The 25772-nt window shown below is 34.4% G+C and overlaps 1 protein-coding gene across 2 annotated transcripts in view; it reads right to left on the bottom strand.

Moving 5' to 3' along the window:
• Window positions 1-25772, bottom strand: part of CtBP (C-terminal binding protein) — a 124400-nt gene that overhangs the window by 5281 nt on the left and 93347 nt on the right. For both annotated transcript variants that reach the window (XM_089709778.1, XM_089709779.1), the window contains exons 4-10: window positions 22676-22741; window positions 10547-10674; window positions 5272-5386; window positions 5005-5149; window positions 3363-3494; window positions 2509-2708; window positions 1390-1489 (exon numbers count right to left, since the gene is read on the bottom strand). In XM_089709778.1, the coding sequence (XP_089565904.1) occupies window positions 1390-1489; window positions 2509-2708; window positions 3363-3494; window positions 5005-5149; window positions 5272-5386; window positions 10547-10629 (775 nt within the window). In that variant the 5' untranslated portion in view covers window positions 10630-10674; window positions 22676-22741. The remainder of the gene's footprint in view (window positions 1-1389; window positions 1490-2508; window positions 2709-3362; window positions 3495-5004; window positions 5150-5271; window positions 5387-10546; window positions 10675-22675; window positions 22742-25772) is intronic.

Genomic DNA, 25772 nt, shown 5'->3' with positions numbered 1-25772 from the left:
TTTCTTTCGCTTGAAAATCCTAGCCTACAAAAACAATAGCTGGGGTAAGAGGCACACTATTGACGGTGTAAGAGGAACATATGTTTCTCTTCCCCCGTGTGAGGGGTGACCAACATTTTGATTAATTTATAATTTTATATGTGGGTAAAATGAAAAGAAGTGACTGACTGTTCTGTACCTACTACAATTTTAAATTATAACTAAAAATTTCTCGCGACTTCGTTCATGTGTTTTTTTATATATTTTTTTTTTATTTAATAGGCGGGCAAACGAGCATACGGATCACCTGATGTTAAGCGATTACCGCCGCCCATGGACACTCGCAACTCCAGAGGAGTCACAAGTGCGTTGCCGGCCTAAAGGACTACGGTGTTATGCCTCCTGTGCCAGTAATTACTTCAGAGCCTCATCTCACCACCAAACCGGAACACAGTGATGTAAAACGGAACCACTATTCGCCAAGTTTCGCTAAGTTCGCCTGTCCCAAAATTCCAGAAATTAAAAAGAATTTCTTTTGGATCAAGAAGATCATTTATATTTTTAACTGACTTCTTAAAAAGGAGAAGGAATCAGTCTTTCACTATGTGATAAGATCAATATTGCGAATCAGTCTTTTAATTCTTCTATTAAGAATAATAGAAGAATTAAAAGACTGATTCGCAATATTGATCTTATCACATAGTGCCATTGTTATTTTTAAAGAGTAACTAACTAGGAAAACTAGTTAGGGACAGACTGTTTACCATTACTATGTATGATTAAATAAAAATAGAATTATAACTAGTCGACTTCTTTTTAGTTTGCCACCCCTGATCGAACCTGTATGTCCCTCTTACCCCGAATTGATGTATTCTTCTTTTTTATTCCAAATTATACCTTATTTCATCGATATTAAGATCTAATATTGACCAAAGACATTCTACCTACAAATTAACGAACATTTGGCAACGAATATTTTAATTTAAACACCAATCTTAGGAAATACAATGACTGTCCCTCTTACCCCATGTAAGGGGGAAGAGGAACGATTACTCAATCTTGACATTAACGTCAATATCTTCGTAAGAACTGTTATTAGAGTAATGACATTTAGCCTACGGGAAGCTAATACATAAAGGTAAGTTCTGTGTGTTTCAAAGATCTTAAAAAGCTATAACTGTTGTTCCTAGCAGTCAAAATATTTTACTGAAAATGAAATATGTTCCTCTTACCCCACCTGACCTTTAATTTTTTATATAAAAATTTATAAAATATAAAGCATTTGAATGCTATAAAACTAAAAAATATATTGGTTTTGGTTGCAACTAATTCCAACCAAATGTTAATAGGACATAATTTTTGCTGAACTTTTGACTTTCAAAAATGTATTAGTTAATTAACAGTACTGACCTGGACGCATTTGTTTTATAGTGAACTCATTGATTAAGTGGTGATTGTGCTCGTTTAAGCTGCAGTGTAATGAGACACAGTCACTCTGGAATAAAAGGTCCTGGAACAAGAGACACGAAAAATATTAATTATTGTTGCATTTATTGTATTTGCTACTCATATTTTGGTGGGTAAAAATTTAATCAAAAGCATATTTCATAGAGACAGTGTAAAATAAAACTTCGTTGCTAGTTTAAAAAAGAAATATGTGTAGATATTACAACTCCTCAATACATTTTTAAAAACTTTGGCCTAGAATATGGTTTAAGAGGATTATGAAAATGATGTTAGATGAAGTGTTTGAGTTTAATTTTTAGTGTAGCTTGTAAAGCGAAGCTTGTAACGTACACCGTTAAGTGTGCAGCATATACATGCTTGCACGTGCATATGTATCACTTATAGTCTGCATCGCATAACATGTAACATGTAATATGTAACTTGTAGCGTGCAACCTATAACATGTTACCCGTTAAGAGTAATATTTAGCATCCTATGTGTAATGTATAACATAATATATTATAACATTGTACCTGTAACTAATATCATTTAACATGCAACATATTATAACGAATCTTGTGTATAATATATTGTATAACGTGTAACATGTAACGTGTAATTTGTAACGTATAACACTCACTGTGTACCATGTAGTCTGTAAAATGTAACATATGAATTAAGTGTAACATATAATTAATAACGTACAACGATTATTGTATAACGCGTAGCGTGCCACGTGTACATGTTATAACATGTATAGTGTAGCAAGTTACATGTACCATGCAAAGTGTAGCTTGTAATATCACACATTAAAAGTGTCATTTACATTATAAAACTAGCGTACAGCACGTAGCGTGTAACTTATAACGTGTAGCGTATAAAGTGTAACATGTAACGTGCACACACCTGCAGCGTATGTAATATAATATAACACATAAAAGTGTAATTTGCATTATAAAACTAGCGTACAGCACGTAGCGTGTCACATGTAACGTGTAGCGTATAAAGTGTAACATGTAACGTGTAGCGTGTAACTTATAACGTGTAGCGTGTTGCGTGTAACATGTCACATCTGGCACACACCTGCAGCGTGTACACCCTGGTGAGGCCGAGCGACTTCTCGATGCCGTCGGGCAGGTAGGGGTCGTAGAAGATGACGTTGAAGCCGAACGCCTTCGCCCTTAGCGCGACCGCCGAGCCGATGCGGCCGAGCCCCACGATGCCGAGCGTGTCGCCGCGGATGCGCGCGCACCCCGCCGCCGCCTCGCGCACTTGCTCCGGACCTGTGCAACAAACAAACACGTTATAGATATGTATATACATAGTTATATTATGACAAAACATATACAGAAAAAATTTTAGACAGGGTTTATCTTTAAGCGCGGGTTCTCTTTAATCTGATTTTGTCGTTTTTCACACAGACAACTATTAAAGTGACAGATCCTTGGTTAAAAGTTAGACTGTGTTTAAATTGTTTAACCATAAGTATTCAATTTTACATTCTAAACATTTGTTTAGCAATAAAATCGAATCAATATAGTGCAAAGTGCTGTCACACTGTAGAATAACGCATGTAGAAAAGCTCTCTGCCGATAGAAAAGCAAATTATTACCATGAATGAAAATACCAAGGTTTTACAGATACAAAGGAAAATCTTAAAGTATATTAAATTAAGCAATAACCTGGTTGAAATTAAAAAAAATGTAAAATGTTACAAATATTAAACTGCTATTTTTATCAGCACAAACTGTTGTGCTTTAAAGCTACGTTTCTACAAAAAGTACGAAAATAGACAGACGTCTGCTCTCGCCTGTGGCTCTAATGTAATACTACCCTCACATTATCCATATGCGTGTTCACGGTATAATTTAGTTGGTGATCCCCACGTCAAATTTTTTTATTAAATTAAATTAAAAAATATGAATAATCGCAATCACCTGTGAACTTCTTGCCGTCGCGCACCATGTTGGCGAGCCAGTACGTCCGCCGGTACAGGTTCAGTATGAGGCACATGGTCGTGTCGGCCACTTCCTCAACGCCGTAGCCGGGCACGTTGCACACCGCTATGCCTGCAATGTACGTTTATCATTGTTAAGTTACGTTTACACAAAGTTCTGTTGGTTACACAATGGGTTATTGCTGGGGCGAGTAATCTATACTAATATTATAAAGAGGAAAGGTTTGTATGTATGTATGGTTTTCACGCATAAACTACTGGACCGATTTTGATGAAATTTGGCACAGATAATCTTTAGACCCTGAGAAAGAACATAGGCTACCTTTTATTGCGAAATATGTACCACAGGCGAAGCCGTGGCGGACCGCTAGTGTTATGATAAAAAGAAAGTTTTCTTTTTGGATTTATTTTGGCATTAAAGTAACTTTTAGTAAATAGTTACTAAGCTACATATCAAAATTGATAATTCTGAACTATAACTAACAAAAATCTCTATGTCCCAACATCAGCCCATTCATCGCTATAAATTGATAATTGAATAGTACCTAAATTTAATTCTAAATTATATGTACTTAGATGTCCTATTTTAATTTTAATATTAAATAGTTCTCAAGTTCGTACATAAATCTACAAACATCTTACGTTCAATACCGGTTGTAACTATTACAGCACGCATGATGTAACAGTTAAATAGTTTGATTAATACCTACAACTAATTGGTTCTACAGATACACGTGTATTGATAAATAATGACAGAAAAGTGCGTTTCATCGCACAAACAAGTAATTAATCCATCAGTCCTCGGAATCACAGACACAATAGAAAATCTATTGTGTCGCGCCCCGATCGGGCCTTACGGTGGTCAATGGGTTAACAGCGACAACAGGACACAATTACGCCATTTAAACTAAAAAATTATAACTCAATTGATTAATCAATTATTATGTTACGACGAAAGCTTTGTTAGGTTTTTCTCACTCAATCAATTTTTATGCAATGTTTATGTTTTTAGTGTTCGAGATTTTTATACACTGCTAAATTAATTTTATTCTGCTGGATCAAATGTAAATTACACGTAACAATGAGAAAAATACCAGTTTCTTTATTAATATTTATTTTCCTTGTTGGTATACTGATATTTTAAAGATGTAGGTTGAATATTACTTCTAGTTTCCTTATAGTTAATACTGAGGTTTTGATTTAAGAAATATCATATGTATCTCTGCAAATAGCAAATAGTTAACCTAATTATCAGACTTAAATCTAATATATTTGAGTTTGAGTTTTGAGTTTGAAACAGAAAGATATAAAACAAAACAGATAAATATCGAAGTGAAAGATTATTTTCGATGATAGCATAATCTACACATGAAATCGATTTAACTAAATTCTCAACTTAATTACGATTCATTAAATTTGAAATCGCCATAAACAACTTATTTATTTATTTATTTAAAAAGGTGCACACAGCTGACAATTTTGACTGGTTATACACAAATTTAATCACATGTTGCGGTAAAATGCCAACCAAATTGTATGCACACAGCACAGTTGAGGAAAAAAAACAACTAATGTAACCAAACCCTTCAAATTGTTCACTTTAAACAAAAGCACACACTCACCCAGCTCGCCCGCGGCTTTGACGTCAATATTATCGACGCCGGATCCGATGCGCACGATGATCCTTAGCGCCTTGAACTTCTCCAGGTCTTCCTTGGTGAGTATGATCGTGTGCCACATGAGCGCGCCGACCGCCTCGTTCAGCACCTAAATATTTATTAATTTATTAATTTCATACTATTATTTGAATTAACAAAAATGCTGACAAATACAAACTTAATAATATACTTATGAAGGTACAAAATGTTCATACAAAAAATACTCCAGACCTTCTCGTGTATCTCGGACGTGGACTGCGCGTCGCAGAACGCGACCGTCGCGACGTCCTTCAGTATCGGCATCTCGACGGTGCAGTCGCGCCCGTCCAGCAGGGCCACCAGCGGCCTGGAACGACAACAAATTGTTCATTAGTTTAATGCATGAATTATATCATTATAACTCCGATCAAACTCAAACAAACTCAAACTCAAATATATATTTATTCAAAAGAGTTCTTCTAGAAGTACTTTTGAATCTTCATAACAGTTTTTTACATTTACCACAGATTCGAAAAGCAGTATCTATGGAGAAGAACCGACAAAAAACTCGATAGTTACTCTTTTATCATCCTTTGATCTTGGGACAAACATTGACAAATCATGCTACTTATCATTCATTCAATTCCCAACTACAACATACCAGCTACCTATACCTATTATTCAACATAACCTACATACATTACTTGTCAAAGCACACGAGCAATCAATCAAACCCACTACATTTACAATCTACATTCTACAAGCCCCTTACAATACGAGAGACGAACGTCTATATGCCGCGCGCGAGCACTACAATTTCCATTGCAAATTAATTAAGTGGAAGGAAATAGTACAAATTGCCATCGACCCGTGTGTCTATCTCGATTCTCGGATCCCGTCGACCCGTGAGTGTATCTGGGATCCCATTACGGGATACGTGCCGTAATTAATGGGTTGACGGCAATGCTTCTGTACTGAAGCGATGCGATTGGGAGATGCTTTCAAACGTTCAAGATCCTACACACTACGTAGTAATTATCTCGATAGACGTACCCAGATTGAATGTACGATGTAAGGATGTATGTAATATTGATACGTCAATAGTTCCTCATAATGTACCATAACATTGAGAACATTTAAGTTACAAGTTGGATAATGAAATAAGCAAATATGTGAAGCTATCATGTAAAAGTTAAGTTTGCGACTCGACATCAGAACCACTATAAGCACTTTCCCTACATCCCTAACATCCCTACTTTATGATTCATCTTAAAGAAATAATTCACATACTAAAAGTGCACTTGACTTCCAAAGGTATACAAGTGCAAACAACAATGCATATTAACTCGCCGTCCGTTCGTTCGTCCGTGCACGTCACGGGCCACAGCGATGCATAACAATACGCGTACGATCACAACAGATGTTTATCTGAGAAAGTTGCACGTTGCACGCTTCGCAATGCACGCGGAACGACGCGCAAGGGATCAGTGCCAATTTTCTTTTTATAATATAACATTCCATGTAACAGTTTAGGTACTATTTGTATATAACGCAAACTAAGGAAAATCTTGATTTAAAAATCCATAATTTAGTCATGCATCTAGGCATCAATACGCGATTATACGCGATCGTACGTATGTATTTTCAAAAATTAAAAAGAAATACAATAAAGAACAATTATTTAACAATATTTCAATCCGAAGAAGCAACAGGTGTTATTATATACTTAGGTATAATTTGATCTTTACGCCTTCCATATAAAGTAGGTCATTGGTCATCATTATTATTAGTTTAATATAATATGTGTACTTTGCATTGTAAATGTTAATATTTCTTGACGACTGTAATGGCTCTTAATGACTTCGCTATTTTAAACATAATAGGTTATAAATACATATTTGTTATTATAATAAATGTTATGCTTTTAAAACTAATATATTGAAGTTTAAATGAATTTTAAGTTGTAGAGACCTAAACGTATCTTTATTAATGTCAAAGTATAAAATTATATGTATTTACAACTAATCGGACCATTGAAGTTATAATAAAAATTATGTTAAGGGGACCTATATATATGGCTCAGTTAATGACCTCAAAAGTGTAACAAATACCCCTACATCATTCACAAACGGATTTAGGCAAGTCGATCGAAGCGCTGACCGCTCGCCCCCACCACCGCGGCCCTAATTAACCCCTCGCCATTCCGATTCAATTAATAATTTAAACTTTCGTCATAGCGGAGCGAAGTTATTATTATTGCCGGCAAAACTTTCGACGAAAGTAATTCCGAAATGGGTAGAGTTTTACAGAGACTCGCCCAAACTTCGCCCCGGGGGCGGACGAAAACAGATTTGCCGTCTAACAATGGTGGTGCGAGGGTGGGGGTTGCAATCCCTTTTGGACAAGTTTTGATGGAAGGCAAATAGGATTAGCGCGAAAGAATAAGATTACAAAAACCGAAAGGATAACACGGTTCTCTATGGGTCTCTTGAAGTTGGAAATGTGTTGTTTGTCGTCGCAAAGTTCTAATGTCCTGCTTGGGACAACTTTTGGGACATTAACATCTGGGTTAGTATTAAGAAGTTAATCGGAAGATGTGCATAAGAGGTATTAGTGTTGTCTGTGTACAAAAACTTCACTTAGTTTATAGATAAAGTTTATAGGCTGTTATACCTACATGTCTTCACACATAGTTAGAATAATTTACAATCATTATACATTATATATGTACCTCAGCTATTTAAACTTAAGATTGAAGACTTAATACAATATATAGACTGTAGTTACATCATTCAAACGTCTTTATTATTATTATAGAAGTCAATGTTGTTACTCACAAAAACATTAGTGTTTTTCTATATTTCATTTTACAAGAAAAAACATTTTCTCGTCATCCCAACTTAAATACTTTTAGCTATGATAAACGCCACATTTCTATTCCAATTGTAAAATTATGCAAAATAATACGATATAAAAGACACCGCTACGAGGGCCATATACGTGAGCAAAATGCATTGGCCATTTCACATTTATAAATGCTGACAAACAAACAGATGGATTACCGATAGTAAATAACAACTAGACAGTTAGTTACACCTGCAGATAATCTATGGAAATTACCTATTATAAACGACTTCAATAACAATATAAATCCTTATCTAATCCCAATATTATTTATTTATTTATTATTTACTTTGGTCATGACGCAAAATTGTTAATTTTTAAAATTATCAATACCTTATTTGTGTAGGTGCATAAAAAAAAACTCATCACCAAAGGTCTCTATTTCAACACGACAAAAATGATTCCCTTCAGAGTTAATCTATTGAGACATGCACACATTTCAAAGAGCTCTACTCAAATATGTTCTTCACTTGACTTATCTAGTCATCATATAATATCTAGTCATCGTCAGTGAGTTGATTATACTAAATCAAGTGTTCGAATAAACACAAAAAGCAAACAACAAAAAGCGTTCATTTGCACAGGTGATCCCGCTTATAATGTGTGCGCTCATCGCGAACCATAAATGGTACATTTGATCATACGAAAGCGAGACCATACAGACATACATAAATACATTCGATCGTGCAATAAGCACTACAACAATTATTCATTGTTTATCAATCTGTATCGCATCGCTTACTTCACAAAAACGTTTTACATAATTCCACCCTCGCTTCGTCTATAATAGCAGCTACCCATAGAAATCTAAATAACAAGACACTAGAAGTCGTAAGCGTGCGTGACCTTGTCGCCACTCAGGTGATTTGCACATCACCAGTGCATTCGTCACTGTTCAGTTGCTCTGGAGACGTATGAGTGTATACATGGTGTGTTTCAGCAATTCCCATTGCGGAAATTCTTCCACAAGTTGTTATTATACTTATAAAGGAATAATATTTCATCGGAAAATATTTTTTTTTAGAAATAATGCCGTTTTTCCTTAAAATTATAGAATACTAGCGGTCCGCCCCGGCTTCGCCCGTGGTACATATTTACGTTTTCTCTACATAAGAACCATTCTCGTACTTCAAGGAATATAATAAAAAAAGAATTATCGAAATCGGTTTAGCCGTTCTCGAGTTATGCGCTTACCAACACATTTTGCGATTCATTTTTATATATAAGAAGATTTACAATACAAGTATTACGAGTGTCACCATAGTAATCGAAATAACAATGAATGACACAGTCGACCATTCTTATTATCACGTTTATTCGTATTGGAGCAAAAAGTCTCATATACTTAGGGATGTTATTCTAAAATAAACCGTAAATTCGTGCGTTAGGATACATATTCAAAAGCTTAATTTAATAGATAAGCTAGTTTTCACTAAAATCAAGCTGTCCAATAAAAGGCATAGTTTACTTGTGTGTACTGTTTAGCTTTCGGTTTGAATGTGTTCATTTTGGCGACAGCGGTTTTCATACGAATTATGACATTATAGCACTTCTATGTGTCTTGTTATTTAGATTTCTATGCAGCTACCCTTTCGTGTGTGACGAATTAACTTTTCAAATTGTTTACAAGCCAGCTGTAGTAAACTATTCTTATCAACTATCATACAATAACAACATAGGTCGGTTGTTATTTTCCACGATCTATAAACACTACGAGACAGCGTGCAATAACAAACTGTTAGAGCGTATACGCACTATGCGGGTAGCCGCATTGCGGGTAGCCGTCCGGCTGACCGCAAGCACAATTATGTACGTAATATTCATTTCTATGCGCACTGCGATGCGGCTACCGCAGACCGCACAGTGCGCATAGAAATGAATATTACGTACATAATTGTGCTTGCGGTCAGCCGGACGGCTACCCGCATAGTGCGTATACGCTCTTAGTCCTCAATATCAATTCAAACACAATTGCTATGTAGAAATATTTCCAGAGAATCCAATTAACCAATTACATGCATATATTCAGTGGGTTCGTCAACATTCAAAGTCACTAATACATAAATCACATGAACCATCCGATTAAGCAGTATCGTCGGTAGCAATTAAATCATGTTTATCCATGATACAACCGCGGCGCTGGATAAATTGGGTCATTATTTGCACTACCACAACGTGTAATAAACGTGGTACACTTTAATCAACACTATAAAGTATAAACCATTATTGTATTCACTCGTTCCTCTCACTTTGATGAGATATTTTAATTTATTGCGAAAATTGTAAAACGAGTTACATGGTAAAACATACTTTCGAAGATTTTACTTCTGTATCTTAGATACTTTCAGCAAGAGCATTTACATCAAACGAACATAGAGCCTGAACTAGAGCAAGAGCATTCTTTCGTGATCTTTTAGTGTAAACAAAAACTCGTATTCAGTGTTATTCAGTATTAGAACATCTCATAGAATCTTTTCAAATGCAATAAGAACAACGAAAGAATGTTCTACGCCTGTCGCCTGCTTACACTAAAGAATTTGAGTGGGGTTAGAATGAGCATTCGCTCGTCTGATGTAAATCGACCCTAACAGGAACTTTTAAATAAAAGTAAGTATGTACGCACCTCGATTGTAAGGGGCCATTTGCAATGGGTCCCCGAATGCTATCCATGCGAGCTCTCTTTGGCAGCATCTTGCGTTTGTCCATTTAAAGCGGCAGAGCCGCTTTAATATCCGCTTCGCAGCGCGTCACCTGTAATTGACAACATTACTAATTAATTAACAAGTGATAACTGCGTTAAAAACAACCGACTTCAAACTTGCACTTGCAACATTTACAAATACAGACAAAAATGCTCATAAAATAAAAACTACTGGGCCTATCCGAATAAAATTTTTATGGGACCAATTCGACACCATCCCGCATCGAACAAAAAAAGAATCACGTAAATCGGTTCAGAAACCTCGGAGTAATCGGTGTACATAAAAAAAAAACATACCGGCCGAATTGATAACCTCCTCCTTTTTTTTGAAGTCGGTTAAAAAGAAAATAACTTTAAATATATAAAACGTCTGCTAAGTACCTAATAACTACGCTTCAAAGGTCTAGTTTAAAATAACAAATTAAGCATTTGTGTAACCTTGTTTAACGATGCAATGTTATACATATAGTTTTATAAAATATTTAACTATAAATAAAGACCGATGAGCGATTATTATAATTAGTTCAACACACAATGTTAATAATACTATTAAATGCACACGAATCAAACATTGCGCACCTTGCACGTTTTGCATTAGACAGCGGTCATCATTATTCTAACGGAAGCCGTTAACTTAAATAAGCTGAACATACAATTTTATATACATATTGAAGAGGCAATTTAATAACAATATATAGACAAAAAACAAAGTCATCAAAAAATAAATGATTGCTAGAATCGCCTAAAAACATATAGTTGAGGAAAAGTATCAGGATATTACAAACTTATATAACTGAGGATTTTTCGAAAGAAACATTGGAAAAGCGGAAGAACCTACAAGAAAAACTCAAACAAGAAAAACAAAATGGGAAAAATGCATTCATTCGAAACAATAAAATAATTATTAAAGAAGCACCAGATACAGAGAAAAGGAAAAGGGAGACCTCGTTATCGCCTAACAATACACGCACATCACTAACTAGCGGTTCAAAAAACATTATTGCACCCCCGAAACTACATAAAACAAATGCGTTTGAGTATATGAGGGCCAGATCTGCGTCCTTGACCGAAAAACCATCTCAACATCATTATGCATAGGAAATATCAGACACCGGTAACGAAATAAAAACAAACACTTTAAACAAAAACAAAAGACAAAACAAAAGAAACCCCAATACGGTTGGTCACCGCGGGGTTATCGACCAAACCCCCCAAAATACTTCACTACTAACGAAAAATAATACAGAACGAAAGAAAATGAGACTCCACATAGCAACATTAAATACGAGATCACTCAAGTCGAATGAATGTTTAATAGAATTAGAACAAGCGTTAAGTAACATTAATTGGGATATTCTTGGTGTAAGTGATGTACGCAGATCGAATGAAAATATTGAAGAGCATAAAGAATTCATAATGTATTACAAAAATGAAATAACAGGAATATACGGCGTAGGATTCTTAGTCAAAAAATATCTGAAAAATAATATTATAGAATTTAAAGGAGTTTCAGATAGGATAGCTGTCTTAAACATTTTACTTCCCGGTCACAAACACCCGACATCGATTGTCCAAGTATATGCTCCTACTGAGGTAGCAAAGAAGGAAACTAAAAATAGTTTTTACGAAACCCTAAATGAGACAATGGAGACTCTAAATAAAAGCATCATCGTGATGGGAGATTTTAATAGTCAAATTGGCCAACGAAGAAAACACGAAAATAAAATTATTGGACCTTACGCAACCGGTAATCGTAACGACAATGGACAAAGATTCATAAACTACGCTTTAGAACATAACTTACATATTATGAATACTTTTTATAAAAGAAAACAGGAAAGAAAATGGACATGGGAGTCTCCTAACGGGCAAATAAAAAACGAGATAGATTTTATAACAACAAACAAGCCGAAGCTTTTCTCAAACGTCGAAGTTCTAAACAACTTTAACTTCTTTACTGACCATAGGTTACTCCGCGGACAACTACACCTAAATGCACCAAAAAATTCTAGAAAACATATACAAAATACAAAACATCCTATCACACTTCCATTGCCCAGTTATGTCCTAGAATCCCTAAAAACTAAACTATTACCAATAACTACACTAAAAACAATTCAAGAAAAATATGATGCCTTAGAAGAAGAAATTAAAGAAATTAATAAGATACTAGAAAAAGACAAGCCACATAAAGACAGAATAGGATCTGAAGCAAGAAAATTAATTAAACAAAGAGCATTTTTATTCAAAAACAAGAAGACTAATAAACAAAACATAACTAAAATAAGCAAACAAATATACAATGAAATAAGAAAATACAGAAAAACACAAAAAACTAATTTAATACAATACCATATAGCAAAATTAGGAGGAATCAAGAATGCATGGAAGGAACTCCAAGAACATTCAAACTGGATTACGTACGTAACACATCACAAAACTAAAAAACATAAATCGAAAAGATACGAAATTCTAAATACAGCAACCGAGTTTTACCGCGATCTTTATCATGACGAACAAAGCACACTCATTACAAATCGTGAAACAATTAGGCTAAGCACACTAGATGATCCAGTTCCGTATATATTAAAAGATGAAGTTATTAAAGCGATTAAATCACAGAAAAGAGGAAAGGCATCAGGCGAGGATAACATCTCTAATGAACTTTTAATAGGAATATCTGAGACCATCTTGGACACACTGACAAATCTTTTTAATGACATTTTAAGAACCGAATATATACCTCGTCAATGGAGCATATCTACAATAATTTTACTACACAAAAAAGGGAGAACAGATGATATTTCGAACTATAGACCAATTTCGTTAATGTCGAACGTATACAAAATTTTCTCCAAGATTATACTTGACCGGATAACGAAGATCATCGAAGAAAATCAACCCAAAGAACAGGCAGGGTTCCGTAGTGGCTTCTCAACCATCGACCACATCCACACCATCAAACAAATTATCCAGAAATGCAATGAATATGGAATACACTTTTACTTAGCATTTATAGATTACAATAAAGCATTTGATTCACTGAAGCATGATAAAATATGGGAAGCGCTCACCACACAACAGGTTCATAGTAAATACATCAACATAATAAGGAAAATATATACAAATATGCAGGCTAAAATACGTACAGAAAAAACAGGAGAATGTTTTCCCATTAGTAAAGGAGTTAGACAGGGAGATCCCTTATCACCCAAACTGTTCTTGGCAACCTTGGAGCATATATTTCGACAGCTTCAATGGAAGGAATATGGTATAAATGTAAATGGAGTATTATTAAATCATCTCAGATTCGCAGATGACCTCATTTTAATATGTGAAGATTCAAACACTCTCCAGGTTATGATTGAGCAACTGATACGCGAAAGCGAAAAGGTAGGATTATCAATTAATACCAGTAAAACAAAATTAATGACTAATTATATAAAAACTCCAATTAAATCTGACAGTGCTGTTGAACTGGAATATGTCGACGAATACACATACTTGGGCCAAATAATATCTCCAACTGACATCACAACAAAAGAAGTGCAAAATAGAATAACCCTGGGATGGAAGAGATACTGGGCTCTAAGAGACATAATGAAAAACGCAGATATTCCAATTGAAGGCAAGAAGAAGATATTTAATACATGCATACTACCAAGCATGACCTATGGTTGTCAGACATGGAGCTGTACGAAGAAGAACATAAAATCCCTAGAGACTTGCCAACACCGAATGGAAAGAAGCATACTAAATGTAAAACTAAAGGACAAAATTAGGCTAAAAACAATTAGAAAACAAACTAAAGTTATTGACATAAAGTACCGAATCAAACAGCTGAAATGGAAATGGGCAGGACATTTAACAAGAAGTAAGATAGAAAAGTGGACGAGGGAGGTGACGGAATGGTGCCCTAGATACAATAAAAGAAGTAAAGGAAGGCAATATCGAAGATGGGAAGATGATATAAAGGAGGTGGCAGGACCATGCTGGACGAGGATAGCGAGAAATAGAACGATGTGGAGAATTCTTGGGGAGGCCTATGCCAAAGAGCAAGACAATCATAAAACCGGTGTCTAATAAAAACAATAATATTTGAATTATGTTGCTTTCATAAACTTACATGTTAATAATACTTAAGTAGTTTTTAAGAAGAAATGTAACATTTAGATTGTTAATAAAGGCTTTATTTATTATTTATTTATTTATTTATCAGGATATTAAGAATTCCAATCATGTCGTGAAGAAATGAGTAATTACGTACGAAACTTCATTATTTTTTAACGATGGGAAGCCTGAATGGGTTCAACAATAAAGTACCTACAACCATGTGATATTCATGTAAGCCAATTAACATGCCATATATACCACCTTTTAGCAGGTGTTAATGCCATCGTCTTTACCGCTACCTGTTAACAAATCGATAAAATACCGATACACTTTTATAAATGAACCTATTGCACGCCTCATAAGCGAAGCGTTGAGGTGGGTACTACTGTCACTTCGCGCAAAACATCTGATTTTTCAAACTTAAAATGTCTTTATGTATCATACATTGCACTTGTAAGATAATACATACACACACATATTAAGAAAAAACACTATTTTTAACGTTCATGATATTTTTGATGTCATTTTTGTTATTTAAACTAGTTAAAAAACAGTTTAAAAAAGTTCTGTCTTGGACGTCCGTGTGTCTGTATGTGCGGATCCTTTTTCTTGTTAACACGATAGCGACCGAAATACTTTACTAATCGAGTCTTTTTTTTTCTTTTACGCTTGAGTATGCTCAGGAATAGAACCCTTTCATTTTTCAGGGTCTGATTCGATGTGGTTTAATTGTTATTAAATAAACAAAAATAATAATTAATAAATATTTAATAAAAAAAAATTATGAGGCGTGCACTTTTGGATTTTCCAAATTATTTATATCTACTGACGGTATTTTAAAGGCTTTATTATCGATGAGTTAAACGCACATGTCTGTATAATAATATGTAGCTAATTGTACGGGACGCTTTCATAAGATTAATAGACTACAAGCCCGCATAGGACAAAAATATGGGTCAAATGAACCACCAGGGGACATATCTAGAACGATAGCAGAGCAAAAAATAATAAGATTCATCACTATGCCGTCACTTGTAAGCTGTCCAACTGAGTGCAGATGAGAATTGAAAAGTACAGGTAGACTCGGTAAATTTTGGTCATATATTTTTGTACGGCATTCTTAACCATCGATAGATCCATTAAAAATAATAAGAAACCGCTCAGTGCCGTACAAAAATGGTGGTCCACCAAGTCGGAATTTTTATTTAATTTCCGAGAGTTACCGGGGGTAAATTTGGTCATTTGACCATGTACGGCATCTGTGTCATACTATTGCTATACTGCTTTTAATCCATTATTCCGCAACGCCGTACAAAAATCATGGGGACAAGGGGAAAAAATCGAGAGATGCAATCCCCTCTCTTTCCCCACTCCAGGGGGTCATTTGACTAAGTACGGCTTCGGTTCCAAAACATTATCTAGCACTCAAAAGTACTATTAAAAGCAATGCCGTCAAAAAATAATTGTTCTTTTAAATGTATACCAATAATCATCTTAATTTCATCGAATTCTTTATATAAAGAGCTGTAAGGTCATTTGACCCTGTACGGGAACTTTTTTTTTAACATGATATTGTAAAATTCAATGGTTGTATAGTATTGCCGTTCAAAAGAAACCGTTCTAAAAAAAGTTATAGAGAAATGCAAAACCAGAAATTTTGTTAAAGTTTAAACATCGTAGATTAATGAAATATAATAGTTTTCTACACTTTATCCGTTGTTTTAAATAGTATTAACATAGATAAATTAGGAAAAAACGATGCCGTACATTTTTGTGCAGACCACATCTTTTAGGCTGATGAAAGCGACGAAAGCTACAATTTTAAGAGTGCTTTATGGCCATTTGATACAGTACGGCATTAACATATTTTTACCCAACTACGGCAAAGCAAAAGGAGGATTATGGTTGTTTATAGGTCATGTATGTATGTTCATCTATTCCCTCGTAACTTCTAAACTACTTATCAGAATTCGACAAATGACATATCATTAGAAGCGTCTGAATTGTTCACTGGATAACCAACGACCAGCTAGCTAAAGGCTATATGGGGTTTCACAAAATCTAATGTGGCGCCCTCTAGCGGACAAAACATACAGAGTAAAAAAAAAGAGTTAAGATAAATATGCAGTGTTTGGTATCATTTGAAAGCGCTTTACTTGTACATTTTGAATATGTATATGTCACGGCTAAAGGTAGGTGAGAACATAAACTTAAGATTAGCCGGCTAAACTTAGGTTTATTTTCGACGAGGTGTTAATGTTAGTTTGTTCTATCTTTAGCCGGCTAAACTTAAGTGTAACCGCAGGCCCGTGGCTAAAAATGTCGGGGTGGGTAGATTTGGTTAGCGCCGGGCCGGTGGAGGGCTTGAGGGGCCCGCACAGTGCCAGAAAACACTCGCCCTGTTCCTTACATGTATTATAGTAACCAAATCTACCCACCCCGACTCAGGGCAGAAAGCTGGTGGCTAGGTTAGGTTAGGTTAGAACTCTTAAGACCCGCACGAGCCGAGTGAGCGCAGCGAGCGTGCTGCGGCAGCAGCCGGCGAAGTGCCAGAAAACACTCGCCCTGTTCCTTACATGTATTATAGTAACCAAATCTACCCACCCCGACATTTTTAGCCACGGGCCTGCGGTTACACTTAAGTTTAGCCGGCTAAAGATAGAACAAACTAACATTAACACCTCGTCGAAAATAAACCTAAGTTTAGCCGGCTAATCTTAAGTTTATGTTCTCACCTACCTTTAGCCGTAACATATATATTACTAGCATTTGCTTGTGACTTTACCTGTATTCATGGACTGATTGCATATAATTCACATCTTTTCGTTCATAGCTTTTTTATTAGTTCATCAATTTAACGGAGTCCATTCCACCTGACTCCGACTTTCCAAGGTGATAATTAACCACCTCGAGCTTCTTAATATTAATGTATATTTATATTTTATTAAAAAAATATAAAGCAAACATTTCGTTATATGGATTTTTTTCTTTTTCAGATTTTTCCCCTTTGAACCAACGAAAATGTACGGCACATGAAAAAATATTATCTATGCATAAAATACTTTAAAAATAAATTTATTTCGTGTTGTGTCAAATGACCCCCTGGAGTGGGGAAAGAGAGGGGATTACAACTCTCGATTTTTTCCCCTTGTCCCCATGATTTTTGTACGGCGTTGCGGAATAATGGATTAAAAGCAGTATAGCAATAGTATGACACAGATGCCGTACATGGTCAAATGACCAAATTTACCCCCGGTAACTCTCGGAAATTAAATAAAAATTCCGACTTGGTGGACCACCATTTTTGTACGGCACTGAGCGGTTTCTTATTATTTTTAATGGATCTATCGATGGTTAAGAATGCCGTACAAAAATATATGACCAAAATTTACCGAGTCTACCTGTACTTTTCAATTCTCATCTGCACTCAGTTGGACAGCTTACAAGTGACGGCATAGTGATGAATCTTATTATTTTTTGCTCTGCTATCGTTCTAGATATGTCCCCTGGTGGTTCATTTGACCCATATTTTTGTCCTATGCGGGCTTGTAGTCTATAAAGTTTTATAAGATTGGTCTGGGTGAATATTCTACCAAGTATATGTAAATTAATCAATAAAAACATCAGTGGTAAAAAGACAAAGACAACACTTCTTAAAAGAATCCTTATGGAATAAGATATAGAACCTATACCTAAGAACTTTTCAAAGATTAAACAAAGATGAATCGAAACCGTAAAATTTAAACACAACATTTAATGAATAAAGGATTACAAAATTCTATTATTCTAATCTCATCGCACATTACGACAACTACATTGCCTACAACAATAAATAAATCATTAATTCACAAAGTCAACCATCCTCCACTGTTCATTCCTAACCAAAATATCCATAATATATATCAACAACACATCTACTACCATCTTAAAATCAATTATCAATACAAATTATAATAAGAACGTATTCGATAATTGCTGGCTCCGCACCGCCACGTTGTCTGCGAGAGTTGGCGTCGAGCCAGCAGTGGATAATCGCCGGGCAAAACGTTATAGCAAAGTTGTTGCAGTGGCTCGAGCACCTTACAAGTTGAAGGTAAACGTTATAAGGCGGGCACACACAGAGCGAGCATCTTGGCGAAGAATTTTATGCACGTATGCCTCGTTTGAGCCACGTCCAAGCACTGAGCATCCTAGTGAGGAAAATGTTTCGCGAGGCAGTTGGTTGTGTGGTCCCGCCTTATAACAAAGTCGTTACAGTGGCTCGAACATCTTTAGAGGTAAACGTTATAAGGCGGGTCCTTCGTGAGGCTGCTCGCTCTGTGTGAACCCGCCTATAGCTAAGCCGTTGCAGTGGCCTGATAACCTTTAAAGGCTTAACAGAGTGAGCGTTACGGTATTTACATGGAAATGTGTATTCATCGAGTATTTGATAACTTTTCTTTGAATGATGTTGTTTCTTATCGATATCAAAAATGGAAGTAGGAAAGTGCAAATACACAATCCATTCAACACACAACATAATATATTACAAATAGGAAATGAAAAACTTGTAATACGATTTTAAAATTATACTAACTAGACGATCATCATAAAAAAGTCGTCTTATTTTTGAAATGTAACTTGTTATCAGACACTTTTTTGCAATCTCTTATCTGAAATTCATGTGCTTATAAATTGATTTAAAGATAAAATATTCGTTGCATTACACTGCACACCTATTTGTGGCATTTACCTACGTTATTTTGATTAATTCTGTCTACATTCAAGTTAAGCAAAATACCACATGATAAGCGATCCGACAATACTTTAAGGTCAAACAATACCGGTATATACTTATATACGACATCAAAATAATTTTCAGTATAAACACGGATAACTAAATAGATACTATAACAAATAATAATTGAAATTTTATGCACTTTTGCAAAAACTATCACAAAAAATTGAACAAGAAGCTAAAACTTTTTGCAGTTTAAAATCTCTTGTTAACCTTATGAGAACATATTGTTACATCCCCTACCAATGAGATCATGTAACTTTATAACCAACGTTATACCAGTTACATCGATAAATATACCATAAAAAATGCAGTTTTATTTTCCCAGTAGGTTCCAGACACCCGTGCATAATACGCTCTCATATCACTCATGACACAACGGCGCATTCGCTTGATTTGCTTACGAGCTCAGTCTCGCGTTCGAGCAACCATTGTTTTAATCCACTTTACTACATTAGTAGGCCACTTTCAGACTGCAGTTTATGAAGTGTATAGCACAATAGAGTTGGAGGAACGTAACTTCGTTTTGGTGATAGAAATTATAACATAAACAAAACGTAATTCTTTTATACTTTCAATATAATATAAATTATAAACGCAAAATATTAAGAGATTAAAGCTTAGCGAAGAATTATTTCTGTTTACAATTGAAACTAGTTTTCACGTAAATGAGAATTAACAATGCTTACTAAATTAACCCCGATATTGCGTTGACCAGACACCTCGTAATCGTAACCCATAAATGGCATATTTTATTTAAGCATTAGCCCAAGTGCTATACAAATGTTTTTCTTTATTTCAACCTTTACCTTTCATACCTTTTCTCGTATGTAGGACGACATGTCAAGATACGATATTTATTATTTAACATGTAACTTAATAATTATTACTAAGGACACTAGTCAAATACGTCGATAGTTAATACAACGCTCGGTCAACTCCCAAAGTGCATAGTATATTTTTGTTATTACATATAATAAATGTAAAACAACCATTAACATTCAAAAACAAACACCATTAACATAAGACACTTGTATGTATTTGCCAAACGCTTCGCTGTTCGCATTACCGTACGCATGCATCAATCTTAACTTTGTATTTTGTATATTATTAACATTAATTTGAATATTATAAATGCGAAAGTTTATGAGAATAGATGTATACAATGGTGTATGTATGTATGTTTGTTACTCTTTCACGCAAATACTACTGAACCGATTACAATGAAATTTAGCACACATATAGAGGGTAACTTGGATTACCACATAGGATAGTTTTTATCCCGGAAATCCCACGGGAACGCGAACTATGCGGGTTTTTCTTTGAAAACGCGGGCGAAGCCGCGGGCGGACTCTAGTTTTATTATAATACGTTAAACAAACAGATGAACTAGATGTCTATAGCTTCGTTTTCAACTCGACAACGCTGTCATTACGTAAACATATTTCTCGTATTATAATTACAATTAATGAATGAATTAACGGTACGATAATCTCATTAATATTGAAGGACGCTACAACTGCTAATTACAGAGATAATTGAAAGCTTCAGTAATGAGAGTTAATGCGTATGATTAGTTATATATGTATACAGACAAGAGTTGAATAACAATGAAAATAACTGGTTAACCATAACATTGGCAGATTCATAACAAACATACGAACTATCAGTCTGTAAGTACTGATATGGATTTGAAGATAGGTGTATAATGTGAAAATATCTTTTGCTTTTTTCATGAAGCAGTAATTTTGAAGAAATGTCTTCTGCCCCTCACATCAGGTAGTTATAATTTTTTAGTTCCAAATAAAAAAATGTCCATAATAAATTCAAATCAAACAATCCTATCACCAAATCGTGTCAATTAATCTAGGGAAAAAGAAGCGCTCATTAAAAGACATACAGAAAGCAAAATAATGAACATTTCTTCTACTAAAACACATGTTCTTACCCTATAATTCAAGAAAATGATGCCCTAATACTGCAGTATTAGGGCATAGCCTAGCCAAATCAAAAATACAAGGCAAAACTTGCTCTACTATACAAAAAATACCTCTCTAAATGTAAAACAAACCAAAGCAAAAGAAAGTCATTGCCGCGCGCAAACACGCAAATTAGAGCAGGCTCCAAGGAGATGTTCGTTTGCAAAAATCGCGGACCTAAATCTGACTTCTGATATATATTGTATAGATCCCAGACATCCTATAGACCGATGTTGCCAACCAGTTTTGTGGTCCCCCTGCCCGCACCCCGGTAGTTAAATATGGCATACAAAGAAAAAAATAAAAATTTCCAAAACATGCCGTGTGGGGTATCAAACGAAAGAGCTTATTGAGTAGATCACGAATATATAGCATACTATATACATTTCTTACACTTTCTCTAAGATTTTTTAGAAAATTTACGAAAATGGTCCATTTTTGAGTTAACTTTAAACCACTATAGATTGAAAACTCATGAATATATTTTTTAAATTATTATTTTAAATAATTAACAATAGTCCATTGTTTATGATTCAATAGTTCGTAATATAATATAAGTGAGCTATGTGGTGGATTTGATGAAAATAACTATATACTATATGAACTTGAAAATATACTCGCCATCTTTGAATGCTCCCCCCACTCCCCCATGCAACTATTTCACTGTACGAAATATTGAATCGTAAACAATGGACTATTGTTAATTATTTAAAATAATAATTTAAAAAATATATTCATGAGTTTTCAATCTATAGTGGTTTAAAGTTAACTCAAATATGGACCATTTTCGTAAATTTTCTAAAAAATCTTAGAGAAAGTGTAAGAAATGTATATAGTATGCTATATATTCGTGATCTACTCAATAAGCTCTTTCATTTGATACCCCACACGGCATGTTTTGGAAATTTTTATTTTTTTCTTTGTATGCCATATTTAATTACCGGGGTGCGGGCAGGGGGACCACAAAACTGGTTGGCAACATCTGTCTATAGGATGTCTGGGATCTATACAATATATATCAGAAGTCAGATTTAGGTCCGCGATTTTTGCAAACGAAACTCCACTGAGAGTCCGGTCTAAATAAAACGCAATAAAAAGCGCCACAACGACTGCTAACGAATATAATGATTGATGACGTAAAGTACGCAAGTAGGTAGGTAGGTACAAAACTGTTTTACTCACAATTTCAATGTCATTAGGGTTGTTGTTGGCAAATCGCTCGTAACGATCTCGACGCGTTCATTTTACCTGCAAACAAAAACGGCTATTAAGTTACGTGAGCATGCTTGCGGAAAGTTAGGTAGGTACATATATAAATCGCGCAAATATTATAAACGTATTTTTGTGCTTATATTTTTGTTACCTCAGTACCTTGTTGTTGGACAATGTTAGATTTTGATGGCTTTTGCCCATGGAAAATTAATTAACAAAGCATTTTTATACTCTATCCATAGTGATCAAAAGTAAAAGTTTATAAAAACATACTAAGATATAACTTATTGTTGAAACCTGCAGAAAAAGTTTAAAACTAAGGGATCTTGGCAATAAATAACAACCGAGAACTGACCTACAAACACAAGGAACTAAAGGGTCGTAGATAGGCGAGTATTCCTCAAAAGAATTATTCATCCTCATAAATACAACATAATAGAAGATATGTTTTAACAGCGTTGGATCATCACCTATAAGTACATCATCTGTATGTGCAGAAACAAACAAACAGGTGTGAAATATATCTTATGCATGTTTAATATACTCTATACATATATAATATAGTATATATAGTATAGTACTTAGTACCAATGCATATTAGAAAGAAAGAAAGAAAATCATTTTTATTAGGTACACCACATAGAACATAAATATAACAAAATTTAAAAAAGAAATAACACGTAAAAAAATAAAGACTAATGAACAAAAATAATTAAACTAAAACACGATAAGAAATTTGTGTGGCGACCTAAATGGTGAGGCCCTCAGCATATGTCATGTCGACATGGTCGGCATAACGCTGGTTTTCAGTGCCCCCCACAACACAAACAGGGCAGAAGCCCAAAGTGTCCCCAACTGTCCCCAAGTGAAGTTAGGTACGTCTAAGGGCTGATTTTTCAATCCTTGATTAAAACTTATTCGTCGAATAATGTATAAAACTACCATTTTAAAAACGTTTTCTAATTGCCCGTATTTGACAGTTTACGTGACATTTTAATATTATCGTGTAATACATACTTTATTCGTCGGATAAATTTTATCCAAGCATTGAAAATGAAAATGAAAAATTTTAATATATATTATAGAGTTATTAATTCCACAATCATACGTGAGTTTCTACACAATCAATATGTAAACAAATATAACAATAGCTACGCACGTATGTTAGTATAATGAAGCCAAGGTCACGATTAAATTATTCATATGATACTTTTATTCACGTACAAAATGATGCTCTGCTTCAAGACTGACACTAAGCGGATGAAAAGATTTCCTTTTTTAACTGAGTAATAAATTAAAGTATAATAAATAACAGTAAATGTACAGAATATTATCTAATTGCAAATACACATACGTATGTATCTATGTATAAACGCAAATATATGCTTGTTGATAATCTTATCAGGTTTATGGGGTAGGCTTTGATTAGCAACTATTATTTGGTTTTGCTATACCGTTTTACGAAAAAGGGTATTCCAAATTACATTTAAGGGTCCCACAACTTCTTCAAATAAAAATGGAGAACACAAAATTATAAAACAAAAACCATAATACTAAGTAATTAACTATAGCAGTTACTAAGCCCTAGCCGTTTCCAAATCACGTTTCAACTACATATAACCTTTAACTCTATTAATCTATGTAGGTATTACAATTTACTCTCGAGTCTCGTAACCTTTGAAGCCGAATGAAAGTAATCAAGTATTAACAATACCGGGGTTTAATTAATGTACGAAATTGTACCTACATTTCAAACGTTTACATAACCTACATAGATTTATTGTGTACTTTTCTATTATATTGTCACTGTGTTGTAACCAAACTGGCTTGATCGATTTTTTATATTATTTTTGTATAAAGATATTCGGTAAATACAAGCATAGGTCATAAACTATATGTTATATTATGTATATTATTTCCTGAATGACACGGGTGTCCGGGCAGAAATTTTGTCGGGTCAACTAGTATATATAGTCCAGGATCCTTCGCCCATTTTTGCACGTGATTACTATCAAGCTAATTTTCCGTGAGTAGCTTTATTTTGATGAGACGCCCAATAATTTCCTGTACGGAACTCTCGATTGTGGTAGCTAACAGAGGTAATAAGGATAAAATGTGTCGATTTGATGATTCTCAAATATTTATTAGATACGCAATTTGTAGGACAATATGTCTGTTGAATTATATAAATATTAACTAAGTGAAAATAAAAAAATCAGCTGATTAGTAATCATTTATGATGACCTCTATAAGCTACCACAATTGAGAGTTTCGTACAGGAAATTATTCCGCATCTCATCAAAATAAAGCTACTCACGGAAAATTAGCTTGATACTTGATAGTAATCAAGTTCAAAAATGGGCGATGGATCCTAAACTAATAATAAAGCATATTCAGGCTACGATTTCATATGAATATTTGATTGTTATGTAGAGTGGAGACAGATTCAAAATAAACACAATATATTTTTACCCAAAAAAAAGAAATTTCATTATCAACACTATATTTCAAGGTTTACCAACCGTTTATAATAACTACCTACGTGTAATTTTATTGAGTAAACAAATATTTTGTAAATAAAAAAAATCAAGAGGGTAAACGAATAATATAGAAGATATAGCTAATTAGAAATTGAGCAGAGTGAATACCTACATAGATAGATGTAGTCATTTTAAAAAGTTACATTGTATTTATACTGGTTCACTGACACTTTGTTTAAATTGTTGTGTTGAAATAAATAACATAGTTGAATTTGAATCTTTAAAATTTAAAAAAAGTAGTATTGACGTAACACATGGTAGGTACTTGTTTTCATTCAAGTACGAAAAAAAAATATCACGTAGTTTTTCATTATTTCGCGCCGTGATTAATTGCATGACCTTTCGAAAAACCTCAAAAATGAACAGCAATTTGTTTCATTCATTAACCTAGTAGGTACCTACCTACAAAACTGTATTGAACTTGTTTTTAAAAAGTCCGGTTCAGAGCGAACGCTTATTCAGTTTATAATTTATATCATAGCATGTAGATTGTAGGTCAATGCCAACGTAGTAGCCGGCTCTTTAAA

Source organism: Colias philodice, chromosome 23 (assembly GCF_061535455.1).
Source record: "Colias philodice isolate Cphi_HAF_F1 chromosome 23, ilColPhil1 Martin Lab GWU primary, whole genome shotgun sequence".
Taxonomy (NCBI): Eukaryota; Metazoa; Arthropoda; class Insecta; order Lepidoptera; family Pieridae; genus Colias; species Colias philodice.
This window is presented reverse-complemented; position numbering and strand designations above follow the sequence as displayed.